This window comes from Gymnogyps californianus, chromosome 6 (genome assembly GCF_018139145.2).
Source record: "Gymnogyps californianus isolate 813 chromosome 6, ASM1813914v2, whole genome shotgun sequence".
NCBI classification, from domain to species: domain Eukaryota; kingdom Metazoa; phylum Chordata; class Aves; order Accipitriformes; family Cathartidae; genus Gymnogyps; species Gymnogyps californianus.
Window position 1 is genome coordinate 25,924,872 of NC_059476.1, and position 13,494 is coordinate 25,938,365.

The 13,494-nt window shown below is 34.8% G+C and overlaps 1 protein-coding gene across 8 annotated transcripts in view; it reads left to right on the forward strand.

Moving 5' to 3' along the window:
• LRMDA (leucine rich melanocyte differentiation associated) overlaps positions 1-13,494 on the forward strand; it is a 744,727-nt gene that overhangs the window by 444,332 nt on the left and 286,901 nt on the right. For 7 of the 8 annotated variants that reach the window (XM_050898592.1, XM_050898587.1, XM_050898585.1 and 4 more), the window contains 2 exons: positions 1,248-1,382; positions 11,640-11,766. In XM_050898592.1, coding sequence (XP_050754549.1) covers positions 1,248-1,382; positions 11,640-11,766 — 262 coding nt within the window. Of the gene's footprint in view, positions 1-1,242; positions 1,383-11,639; positions 11,767-13,494 lie in introns of all 8 variants that reach the window. The other variant, XM_050898586.1, reaches the window with a different exon arrangement.

Genomic DNA, 13,494 nt, shown 5'->3' on the forward strand with positions numbered 1-13,494 from the left:
ATTCCTCAGACCTTATGGGACAGAACATTAGATACATTGAATTTAATATATTAAAATTAGTAATGGTCAGCATGATCTTCATGTGTGTTTGGAAATAAAATAAAATTTCAGGCTTACAAAAGGAAGACCATATTTTTAACAATGAAGCTACTGTTTCCATTCTGTATTGCTTCTGTTGCCCTTAAGATATTGAGGTGAAGAAATAAAGTAAATTCCATCAGCTAAAAATAACAAAGATAACAGAAACACATAAATCAAGTATAAATAATAGCAACACAAGTGAACTGGGGATTTAAAACAATAGTTGCGGTCTCTAACAGCAGGAGTGGATAAAAACAGAGCAATAAAATGCCCTTTAATGGTCTTGATTGGTCTTAATTGTCTAAGTCAGTCAATTTTTAAACATTGAAAACTTTTTACATGCATATGCATGGCATCTTTTTTGAGAATCACGCCTTTTTCTTTGCATGTAAATTGAAGTAAATAAGAATGTAGCAAACCTTTGTTTGCTTATTTGTTTTAATATAGTTTACAGTATCGAAGGTGTATCATCATTATTTATGTTCTGAGGAATATAGTTAAGTTAAAAAGCCTCATGAACGCTAAAATATAAGGCTATTTTAATGGAAAATTTTATTCTTTACAAGACTTTAGAGCTTCATGTATAAAATACTTGTAACACTGAAGTCTTTAAGTTGCACTTAGTGAAGCATTAATTCACATATAGTAATTGAGTAATTACGAATGTGTTGCTGTGGCACCCAAACCATTTATATGCTGGGAGTGCACATGGGTTGTTGTGGTTTGACTTTTTTCTTTTTTTTTTTTTTTTTTTTTTTTTAAACTCATTTTCCAGTGGACTGAATATATTAGTGATGAATGTGCTGTGAAACTAACTGTTTGTTTCCATGCTGGAAAAGTTTCATGGCTCCAGCAATTGCTAGCCATTTTACCACACAGCATCCATCATTTTGTCAAAGTTTTAATGTTTTGTAGTGAACCACCTAGGAAAGAAAGGAGGAGAAAAGAATGACAAAACAGCTAAATTCTTTCATTCCATGCCAAAAAACTGACTGAAGTTTATCCCTCTTTGCCCTTGGAACAATTAATGTGACATTTTCCCGAATGCCATACTAAATTTGATTGTCAGTTATTGAAATGTATGTTTAAATCAGCAGTGATGCAACTCTAAATGCTTTTTTCATTAATGTCATTGAATCCTTAACCCGCAACCTTTGACACATAACAGAATTAGAAAGCCTTTTGGACCATTTGGCTGAAGTTGTGCCCTCACTACAGTATCTCAGTTTGCTTGGAAACATGGCCTGCCCAAATGAACTGGTTTGCAAAGAAAAGGATGAAGATGACTACCAGAGGTACAGGTTAGTGTTTTCACTTGTAGATATAAGGTATGTCAGTTTTGTCTTATTACCAGAAAAATATCAAACTAAAACCAACTCAGAGTCTCAAACAAACATCTACTCTATTCTGAAAGCATTGTGGCATATTCTGCCATGAAACACCTGGGAATTTGAGTAACCCCATTTCAGCAAGATCCCTCTCAGGAACCCTATTTCAAGAAACATTTCAATGCTGTACAGCACATGTTTGAGTTGAGCAGGTGTGCACAGGATTTCCTGTATGTGGGTGCTCATATGTGTTTACTTATGGCCTTTCCTTCTTTAAGGCCAAGGTAAGGGAACATTTACATACACTAAGAGTGACAGTCAATAAAAAAAAAAATCACTACACTCAGGTAGCCAGTTGCATTGTCTTCTGCTAACATTCGATTATGGTAATGAGTTTCTTCTACTACAGTTATCAAGGCACTATTAAAGAACACAGAAGAAAGGACTCCTATATTGTGCTGCTTTACTCAGAGCAGTTAGTGTCTAGATTCAAATAAAAAACCCCAAACTATCTCTATAACGTAATTTTAATGAGCTAGATTACACAAAAGGTCATCTGGAAATTAATATGGAAGCCTAATAAAATACTATATGTCCAACTAATCCAACTGAAATGTTGCTAAAAATTACAAGGGTTATTTTTTTAAAAAATAAAAATACTTGTGACTGATGATGACTGTGAGTATAGATCCAAAACTTATGGAATGTCTGCTTAAGTGACGTAATTTTCATAGCTATAACCTTTAGGCAAGTGAGATATTGATTATTAAAAAAAAAAAAGGTCATTGGATTTCTTTTTCCTTGCTCACATCTGATACAAGATTTCAGTCTTTGTGTGCTGGCATTTTTCACATTGACTGAAAATGGCTGTGTGAGGCAAGTCAGAGCCAAGCAGCACTGGTCACCATGCTGCTGACCTTGCAAAGCCTGAGCTTACTTTTTATTAGCAGATCACCCGCAGTATTCAGAGTTATATAATAAAAATCAGATTTTATCTTCAAGTAATCCAAACTCTGCTGTAGGAGTTAGTATAGAACAATACAAAGCGACAGAGACTAAAAGCAGGTTTATTGGGAAGTGGCATGAATTTGACACATCAGTTTATTGTTCATAAATGCTGTAGGTTGAAACAGCAGCACAGCTGTCCTGGGTGTGCATATACTTTTTTGTTTGTTCCAAATTTTTGAGAAGGATTTCTAGGTTATCATTAGCCTAAAGACTTTCACCTTCTAACAATTAAACTTTTGAATCAAGCTTAGCTGTGGCATTTTGTTTTTCACCAAGTAGAGCAGCCTAGATTTAATAAAATATTTTCCCATTCCTTTCACACTTAAGTGGAAGGTATGTCTACTATCCAGCTTACGAGAGTCTAATAGTGCTGTCTTTATGTAAATTTATGTGATATTTGCACTAGAGAATTGCTTAAAAAATGAATGATATTTCAACAGTTTACTGGTTTTCACTTTAAGTATGTTTTCTGACAATATGTCTTCTATTAATCATTTAAGCAAAAGTAGTACGTTAAAGGAGCCATTCAGAGGCAAGAACCCATGGTTCATTTAGTGCTGTCTGAAAAAATTCTTTATTGATTGACATCCTCTGTGGTTATGTGATGTAATATTTATAATATGTCACATAGCCATACATCAAAACAAGCATGTCTGTTGTTTCATTTCAATGCAAAAATGTTGATTTCAGGGAGGTCAAGGTAGTTTTAGGTCACATCGTGGCAAACAACCGTGTCAAAGTGTGAAGTGATTGTATTTATGCATCTGCTGGAAACTGCAACATTGCTTCCATTTTCTTTCCCCTCAATGTTTCAAAAACCTGGGTATTTTTTCCCATATAAACTAGGTTAATTAAAGCTCTTTTAAGAAAGAAGAATGGACTTCTAATTAGTTGAATGATTTATGGTTCTGCTGCTATAGTGAAAGCTTCCTGATCCTTTTCCGTAATTATTTGTTACATTATATGAGATGTGTTTGCCAGACAACATTAGACTCAAAAACCAAAAGCATCTATCCATCCATCTATCTATCTATCTATCTGTCTGTCTTTAGGGGAATATATTCACCTACATGGTGGAACTGATTAAAAGTACTCTGCTAATTTTACTCTGAATAGCTAATTCAGAGTTTTGAATACACGTTCTGAAGCATCTTGGACACAACTTTTTTCTTCCTTCCCCCAAATGTACAGATTTATCTCACAGATTTAACAGCAGCAAGCTCTCCTGAGTGAGATAGTATTTGTATTTTATCAAATGTATTGCTTCAAATCTCAAAACCAAACATTTGAAATCACCAGTTTCAGCATTTTTTAATGGTTTGAAGTAATTTTTTTCATAAGATTTTTATTTTTTTTGAGAAAATTTGTCACACAGAAAGCATCAAAAGATTGCCTTTCAGTGAACCTGAATTATGTAAACATTTTGCTTTACCATAAACTTTTAACTAGTTTTGTTTTGTTCTGAGTAGGAACTTCTTTTTGTAAATTTTTGCAGTGACCATTAGAACCACAGCTTCATTTTTCACTGAGCTTTAATTTCATTCCTACTGAGTTCAATTAGAGTTCAGGCTATTTAATTCCTCAACCAGAAAGAGAAAGGTGCTAGAAATCAAAGCTTTACTTAATCTTCTCATTCCAACAAACTGAAAAGATCTGTAAAACCCCCAAAATCTCAACCTTAAAAAAATGTGGAAAATGAAATTTTTAAAAACTCAAGGTCCAGTGATTTACTGTGATATTAGTAACAGAGATAAAAAGTAATATTACATCTTTTAAAAATAATTAGGTTTTATCACAAATACTTGGAAAATGTATAAAACTATGCTTTTTGTCAAGAAGTTACGGTCTGGTTCCTCAGGTAATCCATTGGTATACCATTTCTATCAATTTGAATAATAAAGCCTTTCCTTAGGTTTTTATTAAAAATTGGTTTTACACAAAAACATTGTTGTGACTTTTTCTCAAAGTAGTTTTTTCTGAGAAACATAGTAACATTTGAGTGGGATTTTTTTTAGAAAAAGAAAAAAGAAAAACTTTTTTTTCCCATCCCTGTTATTCCTCCTTACCTTTCAAATGTATAGGAGAACAAATTGATGAAAACATTTCTATGTTTGTTATTGGAACTTCTGCTTGGACAGGAAAAGAAAATGGAAAGTTCCCTTCTGCAGTATTTTTATAAGCAAACTTATTTGGTTCATTTTAAAAACTCATGTTTTTTTCCATCATTGTAAAATGGCTTCAGTTTCTTTCTGGGGGGAAGAAAAAAAAAAGCTATAAGTGCTATAAGTTCTTACTTTTTATCTTATTTTTTAAGCTTTCTGTATTTGGGACGTGGTACTTTGTAAAGGGATATGTTGGGGTTGAGGGCAAGGGAAAGCAGAATATCTAAAATATAATGGTGATAGGAAAGTTTTAAAAGCTTTTGGCTTAAACAGGAAGCAAGAAATGCAGAAAAATAGCTTCCAAAACAGTGCTTCCTCTAAAATAACCTATTCTACAATCTCTACTTTGAAGATTGCGTGAAAGCAAAGGTCGTGACCCGGAGATCAAAGTAACAGAAGTCAACACAGTAATTGCTGGTTGCTTCTCTTGTACCCGCACTTGGTCAGTCCTGTGGGTGTATTGTTTGCAGTGAAAACTTCAAACGCGGTGTTACTGAACTGTGAAAAATCATCTGGGTCAGAATGTATTACAAAGCATTTGTAAATGCTGCAGGTGACCTCACCTATTTTCATTAAAGCGATATGATTGTGCAGGATGTATGCCATGTGTGAAGTTTTCAGTGCTTGTTCATTCTTCTTTGCTCCTTATTGACATTTCCTGGAATGATGCATTCATTAAGTGCTGTTGACATGGAAACAAGGGCAAGTGGAAACAAATGCCCGAGTTTATTTTAAATTAGCTTAAAAGTACATATACTAGATATGCTATCTTTGGCAGGGGGAGCAAATGGTGATAACCTTATGAAGTCCTCTTTAGATATAACAGCAAGAAAGGAAGTGCATGCATTTTGTATGGATTAACTTTTCAAGCTAAATCAGCTATTCCCATCCCACAGGTTTGATTCTGTGAAATGCTGGGTCCTCTTACAGCATTTTCAGTTTACTTGCAGTTTTGTTTTGGTTTATTGTGTTTTGTTTGGTTGGGTTTTTTTTTTTAGTTTTTTTTTTAATTGAGACAGAACCTACTCATCTGTTTTAAATCATCTTGTTATTGAATTTGGATGGTAATGTAGATACATAAATACATATTCAAGGAGCAATAGGAGACTAGAAGTCCTCACTCAGTAATGAAAATAATGCTAATATACTTGGTCAATATCAGTGAACTTACTGTTGAGGCTCTCTTTTAGCAGGAGGGATCAAAGTCTGTGGTACTTCTGTATGTTTTTTATGTACTTAATGAGATGACTAGGGTATTCCCTTACATCTGTATGATCTATGAATCTGTGCTACTTCACTGTTTGCATGAGGCCTTGTCATTTCTACAGTACGTGGAAGAACAAAACCTGTATTTGATAGATATCAAATAGCCACACAACTTCCATCTGAGATGAGCCACTGTAAGGGTTTATGAGCAAGGGCTGTTATAATGTTTTTGTTCAGCCAAATAAATTGAAGTCTGTAACACCCCAATTTGTCCATACTAACACAGTAAGTCAAGATATAACTATAATTATTGTTACATGTATAGAGAGGTGTTTTTCTAATTCACAGGGTTGTTTGCTACACTGAAGTAGAGAAGCGGATGTTAAAGTATTAGGAGGTGCTCTGGATTTGAGTGACTTGAGAGCCCCTCAGAATTACATGATCATCACCAAGCAGTGCCAAGGTTGCACAGAGGCTATGTGATCCTCTAATATACCTCATGCCAACATCATGCCCTCTGTTCTGGAAGATGTTGGTTTAAGTTTATGACCTGGCTTCCTTACCTCTGTATTGAGGAAGTTCTGTTGCAGATGGAAATTCTGCAGCCAGCTATATGCTGTTTGATAGGGTAAGAGTGGGGGTAGGGGTTTAAACTTTGTCGTGGTGCAGAAGAAACAATTACAGGAGATAATCTAGTTCAGTGTCATAAACACGTTTGTTCAATCCTTCTGATTTTTGTTTTCATCTCTCCCCATTTGAATGCTGATGTAACTTTGCCCAGGTTTTTATTATTTCTAGTTTACAATAATGTACCTGAGAGCATAATCAGTCCTTCAAAGTCTGAAATAGGTATATTATTTTTATGTTCTATGATTGTCAAAGAAAGGAAATACGATAGCTCAGAAAATAAAAAAATGAAAGTAAACACTTTCTGAAACAAAGGGCATGTTGCAGTTATGATATGGGTAGAGCTAGACATTTCTGCATTCTTCTGGGCAAATATCTCTCAATTTTTCAGTGCCAGATTAATTTTGTGTTTTAAACTTAAATATTGATGCATATAGTACAGTTTTATATTCCAGTTTTTGTTAATAAAAGTACAAAATAAAGGGCTATACAGAATCTAGTTCTTACCATAGTCTTTCACTAAAGGTCCAGTGGAAGAGTTTATTTTTTCTGAAACTCTAATATATACAAATTTACTATACTTTTCTTTTAGTAGAAGGATAAAAAAAACCCCAATACATTCTTTCCCCAAGTAATTTATTGCCACTTTTAAGATTTTCTTACAGTGTGGCTCACGGGTGATGCTATTATCTTTCAGTATCAGGAGGCCAACCATGTTCTACAACTTGTCTGCTTTTCCAAGGGAGGTAATAAATGAATTGAGGCCCTTAGATGCTATGATATTACGTGATTTTTTTGTTTGTTTGTTTTGGGTTTTTTTGTTATGATGTTCACAGCTCTAGAATAAAAATTTCCTAGAACTGTTCGATAATAGTAAGGAGTAGTGTACCGAAACTCACTAAAACTGAAGGAATTTTTATGCCTGAACCTAAACAGCTACTGAAAAAATAGATCAGAATGAAATCACACAGTAGCTGTTTAACAAAAATAAGAGGTTGACATAAAAGTTATTTACACATGTGTGTTTTGGATCAGGACTGACAAATTTCTTGCATATATTTAAAATAGATTTGTTCCTTTCTTCTGTGTGATCCTTTAAGGAACACTTACACATTCTCTTTGAACCCTTTTGCTTCACCTGTGAAATTCTCTCCTAAGATTGTGTGAACCATCACTGATTTTTGGGAGGGGGAAGGAATAACCCAAGGACTGTGTTTTAAGTAATGACTGTTACACAGTAGAGAACTAGAAACATACAAAGAATATACCTGCAAGGTAACTGATAGGTCTTAGTTTCCGTGTTTGTAAGGCAGAGTTAAGACGACAAGTCTGTGATTCATTAGAGGCTGTAGAGTGAGTTAGTATCACAGACAGTATTTCTTTATATAAAAACTAGAGTTGTGTATTGTTTAATAAATAGCAATAGCTGATCTCAAAGCTTTCTTTGTTCTGTCCCTTTCTGAACTCCGACATGTTTCTTCAAAGGAAGGCTTTGCCCCATTGAGCTTTTGCCAATGTCAATAGCAGCTGAATCCCAAACTCACTGCATTCCTTTGCAAATGCCCCCTCAAGCCTGTCCCTCTTTTCCAATATCTTGACAGGTCTGTGTAAAGACTGTTAAAATAATATTAATCACATGCAACACTTACAAAATTGGTAAATGGATTGTTCATCTTTATTGTCATTTTCACTTAACTAAGACTGAAATAACATGAAATGTGATATTCTCTGGTCTTTTTCCATCTCTGAGTGTTCCTGTTTGCGTGTGATGGATATCTGTTATTAGCTTATTTTCACAGGACTCTTGGCACTGGGAGTCAAGGAGGGGGGGATAATTCTGGACAAAAGAAGATGCAACTTTACTTACATAGCTCATTTCCTCAATCCATTGTGAATTAGAAGATCAGTTTACAGGCAGTGATAAATGGATCTCTAAGCACCTTCCTGGTGTCTGTTTTTTTTTCCTCTCTCTGGAGCTCACCTTTATCCTCATCGCTGAAGATAATCTTTTTTCACACCAGTGCAAAGATGTTAAAACCCAGTAACAGCAGTCTCAGAGCACATGGAGCAGTGCTAAGTTTCAAAATGATTAAAAAAATAAGGGGGGGGGGGCAGGGAGATCCTGCCCCCCAACCTCTAACCTAAAATAAACCTTTCTAAACTTATAACGTAAAATTTAGATGGATCTTTCTTCATTAAACAGTGTTCTCTTAACTGGTGATTTTACAAGTCTAAAACAGGTGCAATGTGTCATGCAATTTATGGATCCTAGTACCTGCCATAAAGTATTTTATGATGGCTGCATTCTGTGTTATTAGTAGCTGTCTTTTTCTGCAGCCATTGGTGTTTGATAATAGTCTTAAAACACCCAAAATTACTTACCTGCAAGCAACATTCCAGATAGTCCCTGTTGACAGTTTGAATAAGTTTAGTGCCCTTTTGTTGTACTTTACCTTCAAAACAAACTGATTGAACCATCAATAGCTCCTGAAAGCTGACAGAGGCATGTCATCTGGTCTAACGCTCTGATAGTAGGTTATCTGTGGGAGTTAACCTCCCTGCATTGTTAACTGAAATGTTTTATGTACTATGCAACTTCAGGATACTGCTGTGATAACCTTAGTAACTAAGTCATACATCACAGTAAAGAGATTTTGTGCAACAAATAACCCTGGATTAAATTTACAAGGGTTGAATTGATATTGTAAAGTGTTCATTCCAGGGCTTTGGTAATCCTTTCCTGTATTTTTTATGGCAAACTTGTGTTACATTTAGATTGAAGCAGCATCTTCATATTTCTAGCTAAAGTATATCCAGGAAGCCCAATGCTTTTCTTCAGCCTTTTAATAAAAAAGTATTGTATTATCTTCATATAATATAGATTCTTTTTATCCCACATTTAGTAAAAGGAATACGAATAAATGGGATTGTATTTTGAATCACCTTGTAAAAGAATTAATCACGGATATACCTTTGTTCCACTGGTGGGATAACCTTTATGGTACTTACTTTTTAATATTTGCTCTCCTTAAGGAGTGCAAGTTTAAAAAAAAAAAATCAACCCCAAACCTGTGAGTTGTGGTATAGTTTGCTGTTTAGTTTACGTGGATAGGGTTTTTTGGTTTTGTTTTTGGAATTGGCAAGTACTGGTGCTAATTCTGTTTTTTGAAGTGCAGTCAGGATAGCTTAAAAATACAAAAATACATTTGTATCAAGGAATGCTATTATAATTTTAAGCTCTTTTGAAATGATTGAGAGACTGACATTAGGGCTGTGATCCAAAGTCAGCATAGATGACAGTGCTGTCTTAGTCTGTTGTCATTTTTGTTGCAGCCTGCTTTTCAATGGCATATTTCATTCCATCATTAAACATTTGCTGATTTTCTAATACCGATGTTTTCTTCACCTGAATATTCATCTTTTCTCACCCTACACTTAGTGGGTGTCCGTACTCATTTTTAGCTTCACTCTTCTTCACTCTTGACATATTGTTTCCTTCTGTACATGTCTTCATTTGAAAGAATCTGTTGTCATCAGAGCTTTTCTGCCAGTAACTCAAGATGGATAGCTTCTCTTCCACTGAAAGATAAGGGCCAGCAAAATGCCAGGGAGGACTGGAAGGGCAGCCAGGAAAGCTGGGAGGAGTCTGAGAATGTGTCGGTCTTGTAGATCTGTAGCTGTTGTTTAATAAATGGTCTTTGGACATGTTCTGTTTTGTAAAGTGACTCTCTCTTTTTCTTCTTCTAATATCATTGAAAGTCATAGATTGAGGATTCACATTTAAATTGTCTCAGCATTTCAGTACTGAGCATTTTCAGTTCACTTGTTAACAATTTACGAAGCTGTTGCCTCAGAGAAAAGGTGTACTTGACGGAAAGGTTTATTTGCAGCATTAAATTTTTCTTGGCTGTAGAAGGGGAGTCTTACAGTCTTTTTCACATGTTTATCTGGTCTCGAGAACAGTATTATAGGATAACTCTTACCTTTTAAAACACATTTTTTGTGTGCTGTTCTTTTTCAAAATGTTATGCAGAGTTTTCTGCTACTTCGATTTCTTCCTCCCAGTGCCAGAAGGGATTGGTATGATTAGGAGGCTCTCTGACTGACTGGAGTTTTATGCAAAGCAGCTAGGCATGGGGAACATTATCAATCACCCTTTTACCCCCTGCCAGGAGAAGTCTGGCACTTCCCTCACTTTGCAATGTCTGCTTCACATTTGGTTGACTAAATGTAAATAACATGTACTTGAGGTGGTTAGATATTTTGATTTGCCATGGTTGTGTGCCTTAGTTTGTTTCTGATCTGCCATGTTCTCGCCCTCTGCAAGCAGGGAACCAATGGTATTTTTTTGAGGCTAAAAAGCTGCTGTACTTTGAGTAAAAAGGATAAACAGAATATAGTACTGATGGATCCTAACAAGAACTTTGAATTCTTAAAATATTTTTCATAAAAATAGTCTCTTCCTGTGTGCTTCTTCATTTAATCCTGAGCTGCGATCCATATGCCATAAGGACGCCTTGTCTCTCTGGCAGGACCCAATTGGAATTCTCCTTCCAAATGATGCCTGTGTCAAAATGTAGTCCTGGAAAGCAGAGAGCAGGAATAACTGTCCATGCTTTCTCTTGACAAATTCTTTTTTTTAATGTTAAGAGTTTTGAACACTGACATACACTCCTTTCAGGACAAAGGATGGTGTTTTAGGATGTATGGTAGAAGGCAAACTCCTCCCTGATTTGCTGTTCACATGTCTATAATGTTGCTGATCATTGTGTTTTTAGGAAAATATAATAAAAATCTGAAGAACTGTTGGCAAAAGAATGTTTGCTGAGAATTCTTTCACAGAAGATAGCTGGCAGTTTCCCGTGTCTCGGATTGATTTTTCCCTGCAATGTGGGATGGAATCTTTGGAAAACAATTTCCAATTTATTCTATTTCTGGGTATACCTTATACCTCACTAATACTTATATAGAACATACATGCCCATGGTGATAATTTTCTTATCTGTTTGATCCTCCCAGTGTTAAATTGTTATGGGCAGCTTACAACAAGCTTCATTTGAGAGAGTAAAGTATTATAACTTTTTACGTAAGTTCCGTTGCATGAAAAAGGTGAACAGAGAGAGGAAACAAAGGCTGTTGCTGTTTATTGCTGTTGTTATTTTTTAGTCTGTGGGTATGTCTCTGTTTATTACTGGATTTTAACTGTGTGCATTTTGCTGTCTGTCAGATATTTTGTCCTGCACAAACTGACAAACCTGAAATTTCTCGATACTCGGAAAGTAACCAAGAGGGAGAGAGAGGAAGCCTTGGTAAGAGGTGCCTTCATGAAAGTGGTTAAGCCCAAGGATGCTAAGGTAGGAGAGTAAATGGAAGAAGTAACAACAATGTGATTCATTAAAACTATTTTAAAATAACACCAAAAGCTTGGCTGCGTCTTTTGCTAAGGTAACAGACAAAACCTTTCAAATGAAAGGACTGGTAAATGTGGTCAGGTGAGGGACAAAAGCCTTAGTCATTTTTCTGTCTTTTAATATCAAACTTTACTGTTACATCTGGTTAATGGACTGCGGTTATGTTATCAAATTTCTGGTTTCCAACCTCTGTTTCATATAGCAAAGTAACTAATATGTGTCACTAAGCTTATAAGAATCCTGTCTAAAGATATGTAACAACTGTGTGATATGCTTTTGTGAAAGAATGCAATTTTTCTGACAAGTTGTCCCCTGCCTTGTATGTTAAACACAAATGTCTATTGCAGAGCTCACACCTATGGTGTTTATTGGTTTTTTGTGGACCAGCTTATTCTAATTTTGTATGATGTTACTTAATGTGGTGTCCTGCTAATAAGAATTGACAACATCAGAGAAACAGTTTCAGTAATCTGAGCTTTTGATACCACTTGCATCAACTCTGGGCATACTGCGTACTGCTGATGCAAACAGAATGTGAATGTGAATTCTCCACTTCACCTTCTTTTTCCATTGTTGGTCAATACATGATAACAGCAGTCTGAGCTTCAGAGTGTTTTAGTGCTGCAGATCTTTCTTTAAAACTCCACTCAAGTTTTCAGTCTACTTGCTTTCTACTTGCTGTTTTGTTCTCTAAAATATACCATCAATAATTTATTGCAGATTTCCAATAATGCTGAATAATAATGTAGCGGTTATGGAAATGCGCTGTTTGGTAGCATAACAGTGTTGCTAGATAAATGCATTATCACAAGTACAATTGCAGTGCATAACAGATTAATTCAGACTGATTCATTTATAACTACTAAAATGTTAACGGTTCTGATACAAGCATAGCTTTGATATATTGTTTACCACTTCCTTTAGTTATTTCAGCTTCATATATGTAATAAATGAAATTATTTATTTCTAAGCTTTTGTGGATATCTTATTCACAGCAAACCATCTTTGCTGAATCTGGCCAAATGCAACAGCTGAAATGTGTTAGATATAGCATATGTATGTTGTCTTCTGTAATAATTCTTCTTATCTAATCAGATTTTGGATTTGGTGGTTTTTTAAATTTTATTAGCAATTAGATTTTTCATTTAAGAGTTTGCTCTTTGAATTTTAACCAACTTAATAGTGTAAGAGAAGAAAAAAAGTGTCTGTTTCTTAAATTTGAAGTTCCCTTTCTGGATGAAACCTCTTTTTAAGTCAATAGCTAAGGGTAAATTACTTCACAAATGTAGGGATAACATCTTTATCTTTTATATCTGTAATTGAACCTTTTGTATAGTTTTGAATTATTTACCCACTAAGTCTTATGATAAAAAATACATTTATTTCAGCAAATTTGCAGAAGGCTCAAATTTACTGTTGTCATTGCCATACTAAAGGTTTTTTTTTTCTTCTTTATAAATGGTTTGGTACAAATTGCTGATGGTAAGATCATTGTAAATGCTTTTCATGGCATGAATTAATGCTTCTTAAGGTGCTACAAAATTACCCTCATCATACAATATTATATACATATTACAGAATTGGCTAATTTAAAATAAATATTAAATTGGATGCAGAACAGATATTATAAACCTCTTTAAATTGTTTTGAATTTGTGCTTGTTTCCTAGGA